The following is a 15,888-nucleotide window of genomic DNA, read 5'->3' on the forward strand; positions in this document are numbered from 1 at the left end:
CCTGCAATGCTCACTAGGGATGTGTGAAATTGCATACATTTTGTTACCCACAATCTTGTGAACACTTTAAGAAATGTGGTTGGTCAGTAGTTCGAGACTGTTTTTATTTTGGTTTAATGAACTACTGCGCATAAAAAGCCCCACCATATAACCGGAGACTCGTTCGAGAAGGACATTTCTCCCAGCAAGACATTTGTTTCTGGTCCCCCAGAGGCTAAAATATGTAAAATAAATCACCTAATGCGGAATTGTGTGTAAAGTGAAATTGTGTGCATTTGGAATTGTTTGCATTTCTTCTGTCTCTCTGGATGTGGATCTGATGAGAGGGCGCCGGGACCTCCGAGTCAATGATCGGCCGCAGGCGTGTCATTTGTAGCATCTTTTATTTCTAAGCGTGGGCAGTGGGTGTATTTGGATGGCGCGGTCCTTCATCAAGACGGGACGAGCCGTGATGGGCTGGTGACGCGGTGACCTGAGAACGGAAGATAAATACAGAGAGCACTAAGAAGGGTCGGAGAAAGAAAGGGGTAAGGGCACGGGTAGTACCCGCGGAAAGAGGAAAGAACAGAGAGAAGAGGCTCCGGTACAACGAGCGAGGACGTATAGAGGGAGGCGACAGGAATTTAAAGAAAGAGGAGGGCTACGGTTTAGGAGGTGACAACAGGGAGGAGTGTAGCAGGAAGCGGAAGAAGAGAAAGTGGAGCGGGGAGGACAGAAAGAGGCAACAGCGTGGAGGATCGAGAACAGAGAGGGTTTGGAAGCGGGGACTAGAAGGGGCGTGCGGTTGAGTTCGAGGGGCGGAGAAAACAAGGCGGAAAAGGAGTTGCCAGAGAAAAGAGTAGGAAGCAAAGGAGTTTGAAAGAGAAAGTAATGAGGAAGTCGTCGGTCGAGACTGGAGAGTAGGAAGCAAAGGAGTTTGAAAGAGAAAGTAATGAGGAAGTCGTCGGTCGAGACTGGAAAGGCGAAGAAGTGGAGAGAGGGGCCAGGAGCTGCGCCCTCCCCACTCCTGTTTGCCCTGGCCAGGCGATCTCTTCAGTGCAGCCTACCGCCCGCTTCTCCGTCAATCCGTCTCCTGATGCGGAAGACATTCGGTCAGCCTGGTTGGTTGAGGCGCCTGCGAGGCATACGGGAGGACAGCGCCAGTTCTTCCTCGAGTGCACCAAACATTTCGTCTGGAAGCAGCAGCCTGCCTCCGCCCCAGCTCTCCCAGCCTTCCGAGCGCCCAGCAGAGCACACCGCGGACGTGGAAGCCTTCCGAAGGAGCAAGCAGTATGACGTGTGCGTCTGCCACTGCGAGGGAGACTTGGACTATGCCTTGGAGTTGGTGTCTTACCTGGAGGGAGAGAGCGAGGCATTCCGCTGCTTCCTGCAGCTGCGGGATGCGGCAGCAGGGGGCGCCATCCCCACTGAGATCTGTGATGCGCTCTCCAACAGCCACTGCTGGGTGCTCCTGATTACCCCACGGTTTCTGGAGGATTGCTGGTGCGGGTATCAGATGCAGCAGGCGCTGGCCCTGGCCCCGGTGTCCAACGGGTGCATTATTCCTTTCATAAAGGACCTGGAGCATGCGCAGTGCCCGCGGGAGTTGACATTTATGTACAAAGTGTGGGCCTCCTCGGTGAGGGATGCCGGGTTCCTGCGCATAAAGACCGCGCTGACGAACTATTTCAAAGAGGCCGCGCGCAACAGTGAGAGAGCGAGGGGTGGCGGCGCTTCATCCGGGCAGGGGACGAAAGCTAACCCAAGCAGCAAAGAATCCAGCTGAGCGCTTTGGATTCAGGACTGGAGGTGGCCAAAGACTTGACATTTGGAATGTGCACTTTATGCATGCATTCTGCTCACATCTTTTGTTTATTTGGTGGTCTTCTTGGATTCTAGCTCCTTTCATTTCTGTTTTACAGTTAGCTTAATTTAGCTAATGGGTCCTTGACACTCAACCAGATTTATGGTAACTTTAGTTAAAGAGGGTAATTAGGTTCAGCTGTAAAATACGATTGGTGTTGAATGGCAGTCACAGTGTTGCTTTTCATTTGCAGCAGAAGCCTAACATTGGCAAAGCCAATAGGTCCGGCTTGCATTTTGAGTCTTGGGTAAATATTTTTTTTAAAAAGGCAGCTGCAGTACAAAAAAAAAAATACAAATGTGTTCCTTATATACAGTTCATTTATGAGATAAATAATCTAATGTGTACTTTTAAAATTAAAATAAGTATTGTAATGCAAACACTCAATAGGTGGCAGACAAGGCACAAGTCGGGGGTGGACTTGGGGAAGGAAGACCCCCACATTCTATTTTTAGAAAGGGGACTCCACCCCCCTTAGTTCTAGAGTGAAGGAAGTGGATGTATGTGTCACCGTGTGCCCCAGCAATGCAACTGCTTGCATTTACAAACACTATGTGCATATAACCAGGCCTCAGGGTGTTAGTTATTCTCCATCCTACTGGCAAGACCTCCTTCGTTTGTAAATATAGCCCATTCTGGGACTACATTTCATAACTGAGAAGGAATTGAGAATTCCCCGCCATTAACCCTTCTATTGCTTAATAAACCAACTGTGAAGCACTTTTCTGCTTTGAAGCTGAAAAATGAACACCAGCAAGAAACAAACACATATTAAAAGCAAGTTTATCTGATTAAGAAATACACCCAACATATTGTGGTTACTCACAACATGCAGTTTAAAAATGTTATTACCAACTTTTAAATGTCTGTTTAAAAATGTTAGTACTTTCAGCATTGTCCAAGTTCTGTTACACATTAATATGTGGACAACGTACTTATGATTTATATGAAGGAAAACAAAAACATATTGTTTTTACATTTCTTTGTGGTTATGCTTGTTTGTTGTTTTACCATATACGCTTTTTCCTTTTTTAAGTGAGGTAATATTATAGGGGCGTGACATAATTGTAAATTCCATATACTAATTAGTCCTCCCTCTTCTTGGAGATGGCACGATACACAAAACAGCCAGTAGCTTATGGTGATGAAAATAGTCTGCATTATACGGAACCCAGGACCACTATATATATATATATATATATATATATATATATATATATATATATATATATATATATATATATATATATTTTTTTTTTTTTCACTGAAAGAAACAAAAAAAAGATTATTGGGACGTTATAGTTAGGCTCAGGTTTCACTCCTATAAATGCTTAGAAATTCAACAGTTCTAGTTACCTGAGATAACTACAACTTAACCGCCCACAATGCACTGCTTATGACCTCACATATTACATCACTCATGACATGGTCAGTGTCATCACTGATGACATCTAAAATGACATCACCCAGTGAGTGTGTTTTCTAAGAATTCATGAGTGTTAAACATATATAGCAAGCTACTACCAACGTTTAATTAGTATACCAGGTGTACTGCTTTTAACATATAATATGTGAGTGGCTGTGTGTATCAGTGTGTGAGTGCATGTCTAAGTGGCCATATGAGTGTGTGAGTTGTTGGGTGCATACGTGGGTGTGTGAGTTGCTGTGTGGGTGAATGAGTTGCTGTATTAGGGAGGGTGTGTGTCAGTGGCTGTATGGGTGGGTGAGTGACTGATTGGGTGTCCGAATGGCTGTATGAGTGAGTGACTGGGTGTAAGTGCTGTATGGGTGAGTGAGTGGCTCTTTGATTGGGAGTTTGGTTAAGTAAGTTGGTGTGTGAGTGGCTGTGTTGTAGAGTATGTGTCTGGTTATATGAGTATGTGAGCGGATGCATGAGTACTTGTATAGATGTGAATGGGTATGTAAGTTGGTGTGTGAGTGTGATTGCGGGTGAGTGAGTGGCTGTGTTGACAGGCTGTATGGATAAGTGAGTGGCTGTGTGAGAGGCTGTATAGGTGAATAAGTGAGTGTGTAGTAGCTGTATGGGTGAGTGTATGTCTGTGTGAGTTACTGTATGGGTGAATGATTAGTATGGATAGCTGTATAGGTATGTGAGTGGTTGTGTGAGTGCCTGTATGAGTGAGTGGGTGTGTGAGTGGCTCTATGGATGAGTAAGTGGATGTATGAGTACTTGCATGGGTCTTTGAATGGGTATGTGTCTGGTTTTGTGGGTGTCTGAGTAGGAGTACGAGAGGTTGTATGGGGTATGAGTGGGTGTGTGCATGTTTTTGTGGATGATGCCATCAGTGATGTCATTTGAGATGTCATCAGTGATGTCACTGACCATGTTATGAGTTATTTAATATGTGAGGTCATAAGCAGTGGATTGCAGGGGCGTAAGTTATAGTTAGCTCAGTTAACTAGAACTGCTGAATTTCTATGGTTTTGTACGAGTGAAATCTGAGCCCAACTATAACGTCCCTGTAACCCTTGGTTACTTCTGTTAATGTCCAAGGTTTTTCTAATTCTATTTCCTAATTATAACGTTCCTTGTCTTTTTTAAGTGAATGTGTAAGGTTTTACGAATTCTATTTCCTGACAAATTTTTTTTTGTATATATTTTATTGAATATTTCAAGAGAATTACAACCAAGCATATAATGAAGCAAGACCGTGATCTATACTGGCAAAGCCAGCAATCACCAGCATGTTGAATAGAGGCATCTAAATACTAACAATATCCAACAATACAACAACATAAAACAATCCAATACAAAAGAGCACAGCCTACATCTTGTGCAAGTGGAAATGACACAGTGAGTAGAAAGCAGCATTCATACAGGTACAAGCAGTGCAATATTTCTGGTACAGCAGTACATTCTTTGCCCTCATAGAAAGGATCCGAGGTAATGGACTGTTCCTAGCCAATACACAAAAAGAAAATTAAAATATCTAATCAGCAATGTACAAGTATAGATTGCACCCTCATGGGTCAATGGCATGGGACTGTAGATAGTCTTTCAATGGTTGCCAAATATCAAGGGGACGGGATTTAGCAGGTAAAAGTGTGGCATACGTACCGCACATAGTGTCACAGTATGTAAGCTCCCGAATCCAAGTCACCACTAATGGAGATTGTTGTCTGCCCCACAGTATTGACACCTGGCGTTTAGATATCAGTAAAGCTATTGCCAAGAACCTTCTAATGCTCCTCTTCAATGGTTTCACATATCCCAGGAGGGCCAACAAGGGGGAGGGAGACAAGGGATGGCCAATTATAATAGACAGCTGTTGGAAAACACCTTCCCAATTTGTTTTAACTGACGCGCACTGCCACGCCAAATGTATAAAGTCTACCCCGGGTGCACCGCATGTCGCACACGCACTGGAAACTGTAGGATTCACCCTTGCCATCAGCTTGGGGATCACATGGGCCCGATGAAGATATTTAAAATGCAATAACTTGTGCTTATAGTTGCCTGAAACATAGCACATCTGGGAGCAGCAATATTTCCAAATATCGTCAGTGAGAGTGGTGCCAAGATCCTGTTTCCATGACGGTCGCACGCGCGTGCCCACTGTTGGGCGATGTGCAAGCGATGAATGATAGAGGCGCGATACCAAATGTGTGCTGTCAGGGTAAGTGATGAGGAGTGTGAGCAAGGGAAGTTCGACTGGTTCAGCTGTGGGGTCCGGTAAAGCTTTCAATAATCAACTACGTGTTCTGTGTAGCAAGAAGCGATCCATGTTTGTCGCCGGACCCCTCATAGTCAGAGCAGCAGTCGAGCAAATTCTATTTCCTAACTATAATGTCTGAGTCTTTGAGTGGGTCTTTGACTGGGTACATCAGCCTCCGAGTGGGTCTGTAAGTGGGTGCATCAGTGGATGTCTGAGTCTCTGTGTGGGTCTCTGACTGGCTGCATCAGTGTGTGAATGGGTCTGTGAGAGAATGTTTCAATGTCTGTGTGGGTCTGTGAGTGGGTGTTTTGAGTCTTTGAATGGTTCTTTGACTTGGTGCATCACACTCCGAGTGGATCTGTGAGTGGGTGTCTGAGTCTCTGAGTGGGATTATGAGTGGGTGCGTCAGTGTCCGAGTGGGTGTGTCAGTGGGTCTCTATGTCTCTGTGTGGCTCTGTGAGTGGATGCGCGAGTCTCTGAGTGGCTCTGCCAGTGGATGCATCAGTGTCTCAGTGGGCGTCTGAGTCTCTGAATGTGTCTGTGAGTGGATGTTTGAGTCTTTGAATAGCTCTCCCGAGTGGGTGCGTCAGTTTCCAAGTGGATGTGAGTGGGTGTCTCAGTGTTTGAGTGAGTCTGAGTGGGTGCATCAGTCTGAGTGGGTTTGTGAGTTGGTGAATCAGTGTCTGATTGGGTCACAAAGTGGGTGCATGAGTCTCTGAGTGAATGTTAGTGTCTGAGTAATTCTCAATTTTTTTTTGTTTCAGCGATATTTGTGAATTCGTCTCGCCGTTACACGGGAGAGGCCACGTTGACGGTCACAACAACTAGGTGGATATGTCATATTAACCCAGAAAAATATTTTCAATCCATAGCTTATATGATTAACTCTCTTATATTTGTAATATGGGGTCAGGGTACCTCTACCCTCACTCCTTATACCACTTTCAGGTTTGAATTTCAGCCCCCGGGGGCCGTCTCCCCTTGCATAAAATGGCAGTCGCAACTTTCTGTTCAGGTTGTGACCAGCCAATCACGGTGTTTCTCTTGGCATGTGCCTTCGCTATTAAGTGTGGATACGTTACGAAATAAATGCTGCCAGAGATATCACTAACATTTGCTAATTTCTCGACAACCACTGAACAGATTTACACCAAATAACTAAAAGCATGATCAGCATAACAAAATCTACCATTCTGCCAAATTTGGTGTAATTCCATCCAGTGGTTCGGGCTTCAGATTCGGCTACGTGCCCTAAGGGAATGAACATGGGAAAATAAACTTTTTTTGACCCCCCCCCCCCACCCAATTTCTCAGCTCCCACTTGACAAATCGCCCCGAAACTTGCAATGCGCAACAAGGCTTAATATAATAATTTTGGGGGGGAAAGTTTGTGAAGATTCGTCAACCTGCGCCAAACATATATGCAAGTCAACACTTTTCCTATGGAAACATGGTCCTAACTATAACTACCTACTTAGAGAGAGACTGTCTTGTCTTCTCCAGTGCTGTTCCGGGAATGTGGTTTGCTTCTTCTGGTTTTAGGTTTACTTGACGGCACTACTGTCTGAAAGACCTATTTTTAAAAAATATATATATATTTATCACCAATAGGTCTTTCAGACAGTAGTGCCCTCAAGGTAAACCAGAAGAAGCAAACCACATTCCCGGAACAGTACTGGAGAAGTCCCCTGCATCAGAAACTGACCATCTGTCCTGTTTACATGAATGGTTGCACAGTTCCAAGTGGACTGGTAGGCATGCAGCCTTCCCGTCAATGGGACTAGTCATTCAGGGTCATCAGGATGTATGAAGGCCTACAATAACATCTAACTAGTTAAATTTACACCCAAAACTTTTCTTAAAGGCAATTTTTCGTGATTCAGAATGTTTTTGGCGCCATTTGTGTTTTCACGCACACAAAAAGCAAACATGCCACGTTATTCAGCTCTCAAGTAGGATAGCTGGACATCCTCATTAGCGAGTAATCTACCCAGTTCAGGGTGGTTGTTTGTCATTGTATTTATATAGCACTTACTACCCCTGACGAGGCAGGGTTATTTGAGGGATCATGATTGTAAGATGAGGTTTGGGGTGAGCCAAGGAGGAAAGAATCTAGAAAGGGTTATTTTGGAGATCGTAGTAGTAGAATGAGGTTTGGGATGAGTTAGAGAGTGGAGGTAGAGGATATATTGGACAGGTATTGGGTGAGACAGAGTAGTGCATTGGAGAGAGGCAAAGGTGTTTTTTGTTTTCTACAGTAGGAGTAAAATAAATATATAAATACATAGCTACTTAGGGTATACTTGTATAAGGAAGATAATGTATAGCAATTTAAAGTTGTTTTGTATAAAGTCAGAATTACAAGTGTTGCTCTTCTTTAAGCTAATTTGTGTATTTTTATAACAAATGTTAATTTGATCTTTTCCTCAGTATTTTAATAGTGAAGCCTTTGTAGATAAAATAGATAAGATATTTGCATAGTGTGGTAAATTTTTTTTTTTTTTTTTTTTTAAAACCGTTTATTGCAATCTCAAATATATACAGATATGGGCCTACAACCTTCCGGCCGGCCGCTAAAGTGACGATAACAAATGACATACATACAATGAGGCACTTAGCCTTACATAGACACTAAGGCAGGAGGTATCCACAACGCGGGCCATATGGCTCTGAGCCCACAATACGGTTTCATTTTATACAACACAACAACATAAATAAACACACACCCGCAAGGCAACCCACGATCAAAGTGGCAGCACGTGCTCCTCAAATGGGGGACCCAAAACCATCCACTGAAAACCCCCGAGAGGGGAAGGGAAACAGGTCCGGGACTGGGAGAATACTGTGCTCGGAGCTGAGGGAGGGAGTAAACTAGGGGGATGGAGCTGGTGAAGCGGGAGGCAACAACGGCGGCTCGCAGATATCCCCGCGGTAGGCGTTCCAGGGGCCCCATATCTTCACCCATGCCCCAGGCTTACCCCGCGCCACATACACCACCTTTTCTCGGAACATGCACCAATCCATGTGTTCTTTCCAAGCCGACACCGCCGGGGACCTCTGGGATCCCCACAGCTGTGCAACGTCCCGTTTAGCCACCATATAGCCCAGAGTCACCCATCGCGTCTGCGGAACCGAGTAATCGGTCGGTTCCCACACATTCAGCAAACATCTCCTCGCTTCAGGCAACAGCGCGACATGCGTAACCGCTCGCAGGACCTCATGCACACCACGCCAGAATCGCTCCACCCTCGGGCATTCCCACAAAATGTGCAAAAAGGTCGCCGAAGCACCACACCCACGCTTACACAATCCGTCCTCGGCATAGCCCATACGCAGAAGCCTTGGCCCCGTCATGTACACCCGGTGGAGTATCTTAAGCTGGACGAAACGAAGGCGAGCCGGGATGGCCACCTCCTTCGGAGAGGCCACCGCGGAAATCCAGTCCTCGTCGTCCAACTCCAGCCCATCGGCAACCCAGGCCTCGCGGAGGCCAGTCAGTAAGCCCGAGCGATCATTTATCAATTTCTTGTAAATGAGGGAGATCGTGCTGTCCGGAACATGGCCATCTAGCACTCGATCCTCCAGGGGGGAGGACTCCGGGATGGAGGCCACGTCTGGGAAGACGGAGCCCAGCGCGTGACGGACCTGCAGGTACCGAAAGTATTCACTGCCCCACAGCTGAAACTCCGCCTGCAACGTCTCGAATGTTTTAAAGCCTCCCCGCGTCCAGAGATCCCCCACTGTACTGATGCCTATAGTGTCCCACTGCTCAAAGCCCTTCGAGGTCCACAGAGAGCGCAACCTCTCAGACGCATACAGCGGTGACGCCCGGGTCAGCACGAATGGGGCCGAGACTCGACCATTCACCACCACCTGCGCAAGTGGGTCCGAGTACAACAATTTGACCCAGCTGATGAAACCCGGCCCGAAGCCAAATTTCGCCAGCATCGCCCAGATGTACGGCCACTCGAGTGTGTCAAACGCCATAGTGGCGTCCAAAGACGCCAAGATGGCCGGCTCTCGCACGAACGGAACACGCGCTAGCACGCCGTGCAGGCGTCGCAGATTAAGAGCCATATTGCGATGGGGGATAAAGCCGGACTGGTCTTGGTGGACCAGGTCGCCCACCACGCCGACCAGCCGGTTGGCGAGCACCTTGGCGAGGATTTTAGGTTCCGCATTCAAGAGCGAGATAGGCCGATAGGATGTGACCCGATCTCGGGGTCTCCCCTCCTTGTGGATGACCACGATGGTAGCCAGACGCTGGTCCGGCGGGAGGGAGCCCCGCGAGTGGGCCGCAAGGAACATTGCGCGGAGGTGGGGTGCCAGTACATCCGGTCGCAGCTTGTATAACTCGATAGGAATGCCGTTTGGGCCCATGGCCTTGCCAGAAGCGACCGAGCGGATGGCGAGGGCGATTTCGTCCGAGGTGGGGGCGGCATCCAGCGACTCCCTGTCCTCCACAGAAAGGGAGGGGAGCGCGATGTCACGCAGCAGGGCATGGGAATCCTCCTCCGAGCAGGGAGAAACCGGGGAATATACCTCGCGGAAATAATCCGCGAAGCAAGAAACAATGCCTTCCGGCTCAATGACACGCACGCCATCCGTCCTCTCAATCAGCGGGACCACACGACTCGCTCTCTCCTTCTTATCCAGCCACGCAATCAACTTGCCCGCCTTATCACCCACATCATACAATCGCCCCTGTTGCTCTCTGCTGAGGCCCCTGGCCGCCTCCGTGACGAGGGCCCTATAGGCCGCCTGCTTAAGGTGCAGAACGTGGAGCGCAGCGTCAGTCACCCCACTCCCCAAATCACCCTCCAATTCAGTAATTTCGGCCTCCACCCGGGTCACCTCCTCCTGTGCGCGCCTCCGGGCATGGGAAATAAAGGAGAGGGCCTCCCCTCTCAGCACTGTCTTGAAAGCCTCCCACAGGGAGATAGCCGACAGGACTGACCCCACATTCTCCTCGAAATACCGTTGCAAGGATTTAATCAAGTCAGCGCGAATAGTGGGGTCGCGCAGGTACCAAGCGTTGATTGGAGCTACCCTGCCCTCCCCCCTCGGGAAGACATCAAAGTGCAACAGGAGCGGGGAGTGATCTGAAATGCCCCTCGCCAAATGGCGCACCTCCCCCACCCTCCCGGCATAGGCCGCAGGGACAAGGATATGATCAAGCCGCGAAAGGCTACCATGGGCACCCGAATGGAAGGTGTACTGCAGCTGAGTGGGATGCTTTAAACGCCAGCAGTCTACCAATCCCAGTGTGTCCAAAAGGCCCGACAGCCACGCCTGTGCCCGGGGGAGGTCCCTAGGGGGATAACGATCCATAGTCCCAGAAACCACCGCGTTGAAGTCCCCCCCAACCACCAGAAGCCCCCCCGGAAGGTCAAGAAGGAGGCGTCCCAGGTCCGCAAAGGTGGTGGACTGTAACCCCGGTGGGACGTACACTGAGACAAAGACGACTACTTTGCCCTCCATTCTCCCCACCAAAACAGTGTAGCGTCCCCTCTCATCATGGCGCACCTCGTCTATTTCTAGCGGGAGCGAGGTCTTGACCATAATGCCCACCCCTCGTGAGCCTGACGTAAAGCCCGAGTGGGCCACCAAACGATAACCACGTCGATTCATGGCACAAAAGGAGTTACCAATAAGGTGTGTCTCCTGCAGAAAGACCACATCAGGCGAAATCCGTTTCAGATACTGCAGGACCACACCCCGCTTAATCCTATCCCCCAGCCCGTTAACGTTCCAGGACAACAAAGTCAGGTCCCTACCCCCCATCACATACAGAAGCCATCATTTGTCCCCCCGAGAGCAACTCAAAAACACCAGTACAATAAAGGGTTTGCCTTGCGGTAGAAACGAACCACACCCCACCCCAACCCACCCATCCCAACAGAACTCCCCCCACCCTGCACCCCTGCATGAGCCCAAACAGCCCCCCCAAAGTGCAGTGTGCCTGTCGCCCCATAGAAAGAAAACTAACTAGTCCCCCAGAGGAGGAGGGAGATCCCCCAAGAGACCCCGCACGACCTCCACAGGAGGGGAACTTACCCTAACAGTCAATGGTGACAATAACACAGCCCGGAGCAAGGCCTACCATTAGTCCCTTAGTCCTGATCCGGCGGGCCCTCCCCACCAACCGCTCCCCCCCCGCCCCCCCCGGCCCCGATCTCCGGGCAAAGTGTCCAGCCAGTCCCCGGCCGCCTCGGGACGATCAAAAAAGTGCGTGCGGCCATCTACCTCCACCCTCAGCTTAGCTGGAAAAAGCATCGAATATTTGAGATTCAGGTCTCGTAGGCGACGTTTGACACCCAGAAAGCTTAGTCTCTGCTTTTGGACCGCCGGGGTAAAGTCAGGATAGAAATTAATATCCATGTTATCAAGTCTGACTGGCCCTTGGAGCCTAGAAGTCTGCAGGATAGCGTCTCTGTCCCTAAAATTGAAGATCCGGGCGATGAGAGGCCTCGGAGGGGCGCCGATCTTAGGCCTACCCCCGGGGACCCTATGGGCCCGTTCCACTGCAAAGAATTTGCTCAGCCCCCGAGGCTGTAGGTGGGTGAGGACCAGGTCCTCCACGAACAGATCCGCTGCCTCCGCCTCTCGTCCCTCCGGCACCCCGATAATGCGGACGTTGTTTCTCCGGGCCCGACCCTCGGAATCCTCCAGTCGACGATTCATCAGGGCGCTCGCCTGGCCAAGCCTGCGCACCTCCTGTTGGAGGGCCGCCACGTCAGTTGTGAGGCCCGAGGTAGAGTGGGCCAAAGAATCGACCCGGTCATTTGTTTTAGACAGATCGGCTCTCACGAGGCCCACGTCCACGAGGACCGAGTCGATCTTCTGCGCCAGAGTGTCAAAGCGCTGGTCCACCGAGGCCTTCATCTCGGCGATGGCGCCCATGACATCCCGGAGGGTCAGGTCCGTGGGCGGAACAGGAGCATCAGTCGAGCCCGTGGGGGACCTACGCAGCACCTCTGGAGATCCCTTCTGGAGGGTGTAGCGGTCCATGTTATTGGATTGTTGGGCCGTGCCACGACGGGTCGACTTCACCTTGGCCCGGTCGCCATCTTGTTTTGTGGCCATGGTCGCAATCCCCAAATCGAGCCAATCTCCTCAGAAAGGGGGCAGACAATCCCGTTCAAGGGCTCCGGGGGGGGGCGACCACCGCTCCTCAGGACGGATCGCAGCCGGCGGGCCGGCAGGGCAGCCCAACGAGGCCACAGCACCGCACACCGCCCCGCAACCCAACCTCGCCTGGCAGCAAGGAGGGCGCAAAAGCGAAAGTGAAAGCGCGGGGTACGCGAGCCACCCAGCCTCGCCCGCCGCTGTTGTTCACTTTGTGTCCGGATCGCCCCACAACTCCAGTACGGGGGGCCGGCGTGGAGAAGGCCGCAAACCTCAATCGATGCTCCTGCCGGTGTCCGAGGTCCGATTTAAAAACGGAAAACGGGCGTCACCTCTGCACAGGCTCACAAATACAGTCCCCTCATCTGGGACAGGATTCTGTCAGGATTTATGCAGGAGGTCGCGGAGGTCCTCGGGAGCCTCGCACCTACGCGGCCATCTTGGTTGCGCGCTAGGCTCCTATAGTGTGGTAAATTCATGAAACCGAGACCCATAAGCATGTAATCAGATAACTTGTATGAAAACTATGCAGTGACCTATAAACATGTTAAGCATAGAATAATATAAATATATATTTAACTATAAGTAATTTATGCATTTGTTAAGCAGACCTAAAGAATATCTATATATTTTAAAAACCATAGTTATTATACATATTTTTACAAAGAAATTCACATCTAGATACATACATATGATCAAATTATAAATATTTACAAACGCAGGGTTATATTGTACATTAGTGTTTGAGTATGATGGTTATGTAGGAAAGAGGCAACTCTTGAGTAGTCTTCTGAAAAAGATACTTTTCTCCGTGGATTTTACCTTTGATGTTAATGAATTCCATAGTTTGGCTGCTTGAACAGAGAAAGATGTACCGCCTATGGCTTTTTCTTGTATGGTGGGGTTTTGAGGCAAGGTGCAAATCTTGGGCCGAAGTTCTTTTGTTGAATGTATTTGGTGATTTTATTCCTGATGAAAAGCAGTCCTGTTAAATGCATTACTTTGTGGGTGATACAAAGCAGCTTGAAGTTGGATATTCTGGCAACTGGTAACCAATGTATGGCCTTCAAGGCAGGGAAGATGTGGGCTTGTGGGTTTAAATGTAGGAGTAGTCTGGCAGCAAAGTTCTAAATCAGTTGTAGTCTTTTCATAGTTGATAAAGATGATCCGTGGTAGAGTCCATTGGCGTAATCAAGTTAGACAGTCCAAAAGTGATAGTAACCTGGACCGAGTGTGGAAATCTCAGGTGGGGGGAAGATGCGTCACAGAGTTTTCGTAGTATGAAGCTTGAGCTTGCTAGTTTGTCCATTTGGGCACTCATTGATAACCTGGAGTCCGTGGTAATTCCAAAGCTTCTTACTTTCTTAAATACTTTAGTAGTTGGTACCAGATAGTCAGGCCAGGTGTACAAAGTTCTGTAGATCTGGAATATGTCCCCAAGTGCTGCAGTGATTCATCCAGGTCTGTATGTAAGGCAGAATATCGTCAGGGTATAGTGAAATCCAGTTCTCCCACAAGTCGCTCTAGCACTAACCCCATACCCGAGCATCCACCCTGATCCACTCCACCTGTTCCTCTATGGCAATCGCAACAGCATTGGAACATCGGAACACCCCCCACCCTACCACCACATGGGGAAATCTCAACAAAGAACCCCACTTACCTTCACCCTGGCCTGAGGCTTCATATAGAGAAGACGGACCCACCGCAAATATCGAGACCCAAAGCCCATCTTTGTCATTATAGCAAACACAAAGGGCCAGTGAAGGGCATGAAAGGCACAAATGGGGGTTGTATAGTTAATGATAGATGCCAACAAGGTTACAACTTCATTGGTGTTGCTAGCATTCCCACTGCCACCGCCAGCCCTTTCCTTGGGAATACTTTTGTCCTTAACATAATTACCAATACTGGTGGATTTTCCACAGTAGGATGGTGAAATTAAAGTCTGAAATTTTTGCAAATTGTGAGTTTTGCGGATCAGGATTTGGGAATTTCAAAATACCTTTCTCCAGTTGCACTTAAACTTATGCTCAAAAAGGCTCCTTAATTAAGCTTTGTTTAATTTCTCTACGACAGAGTGCCAACAACTCTATTTTAAAAGCCAATTAGTGTGATGCCATTGCATTTTTTTCAACAGGAATCTAGGCTCCTCCATTTTCATAATCATTAATGGGATATAGAGAGACATAAAAGAAAATGGAGCATGGGGCTGAAAAAGTATACGCCAATATTGGAATGTGTTGAGGATAAATCAACCTTGAAACCCCCACCCCAGAGAGGGCTTGCTGTTCCAAACAAAATATATCCTCCAGGAAGTCCACATCCACCAGATATGGTGACAAAATAAATCTCTCCTGGATGTATTCTATGTTCCATAAATCATATCCTAAGGGAAACAGGTCTTGTGGCTAATTTGCTGCATGCACTACCAAAAAACACTCGCTACGCAGTTCTCCATGCACCAAACATTGCAGATCTCACCACTTATTACATGCTTGTTGTCTTCTTCATTATAGAAACATGACTGACCCTCACATACTAGACACCCTTCTTCCCACAGTCTACAGCATCCATTGTGTGACCCGTGCATAAGAAGGCAGGAGGACTTACTGTCAACCGTACGTATTCCTGGTTCTACACACTAGGGAAGCAAATAACACTCAACTCCATGGAGTTACTGACATGCCATTTCCCGTTCAGCAAGCCAGACCGCCAATGTCTATCTCAAATATTGGCCTCCTGGGCACAACAAGGAATTCATTAATTAATTCTTCTATACCCTCGATGTCCATCCGACAGGCCCACCCTACTGTCTTTATTTGACTTCAAACTCCCATACAACACAAGCTGAAAAAAAACTAGAAATACGCTCAACATGGTACAGAATGTCACACAACCAACACATTCCAAAGGCCAAATGCTCAACCTTGTTCTCACAACATTACCTGTGATCCAATGCAAACCACACATTCCCTTGGGCTGAACACTTTGTGATCCCTAGCTCACTGCTTGGCGTCCTACAAACAAATTCAAAGAGAAGACCAGACCTTCAGATCCTACAAAAACGTTGCACTAGACAACTCCATGAAAAATGTCAACACCCTCCTAAACAATCTCAGGACTTTTTTTGGAAACCTAAATGAACATCCACACCCCAATTAAAGCATGCACCCTGGTACTCTAAAGACCTCGTTGACAATCAATTATCCATCCGTAGGTAGGAAATGAAACATAACT

General features: G+C 48.2%; 2 protein-coding genes across 3 annotated transcripts in view; both read left to right on the top strand.

The window, feature by feature from the left end:
• The window catches only part of PCYOX1L (prenylcysteine oxidase 1 like), a 130,020-nt gene that overhangs the window by 43,158 nt on the left and 70,974 nt on the right, over nt 1-15,888 (top strand). The gene's annotated exons all lie outside the window — the stretch shown is intronic.
• TIRAP (TIR domain containing adaptor protein) overlaps nt 932-15,888 on the top strand; it is an 85,931-nt gene continuing 70,974 nt past the window's right edge. Inside the window, exon 1 of the mRNA XM_085618170.1 lies at nt 932-1,788. Within this exon, the coding sequence (XP_085474296.1) occupies nt 932-1,765 (834 nt within the window). The 3' untranslated portion in view covers nt 1,766-1,788. The remainder of the gene's footprint in view (nt 1,789-15,888) is intronic.

This window comes from Triturus cristatus, chromosome 7, assembly GCF_964204655.1.
Source record: "Triturus cristatus chromosome 7, aTriCri1.1, whole genome shotgun sequence".
Lineage (NCBI taxonomy): Eukaryota > Metazoa > Chordata > Amphibia > Caudata > Salamandridae > Triturus > Triturus cristatus.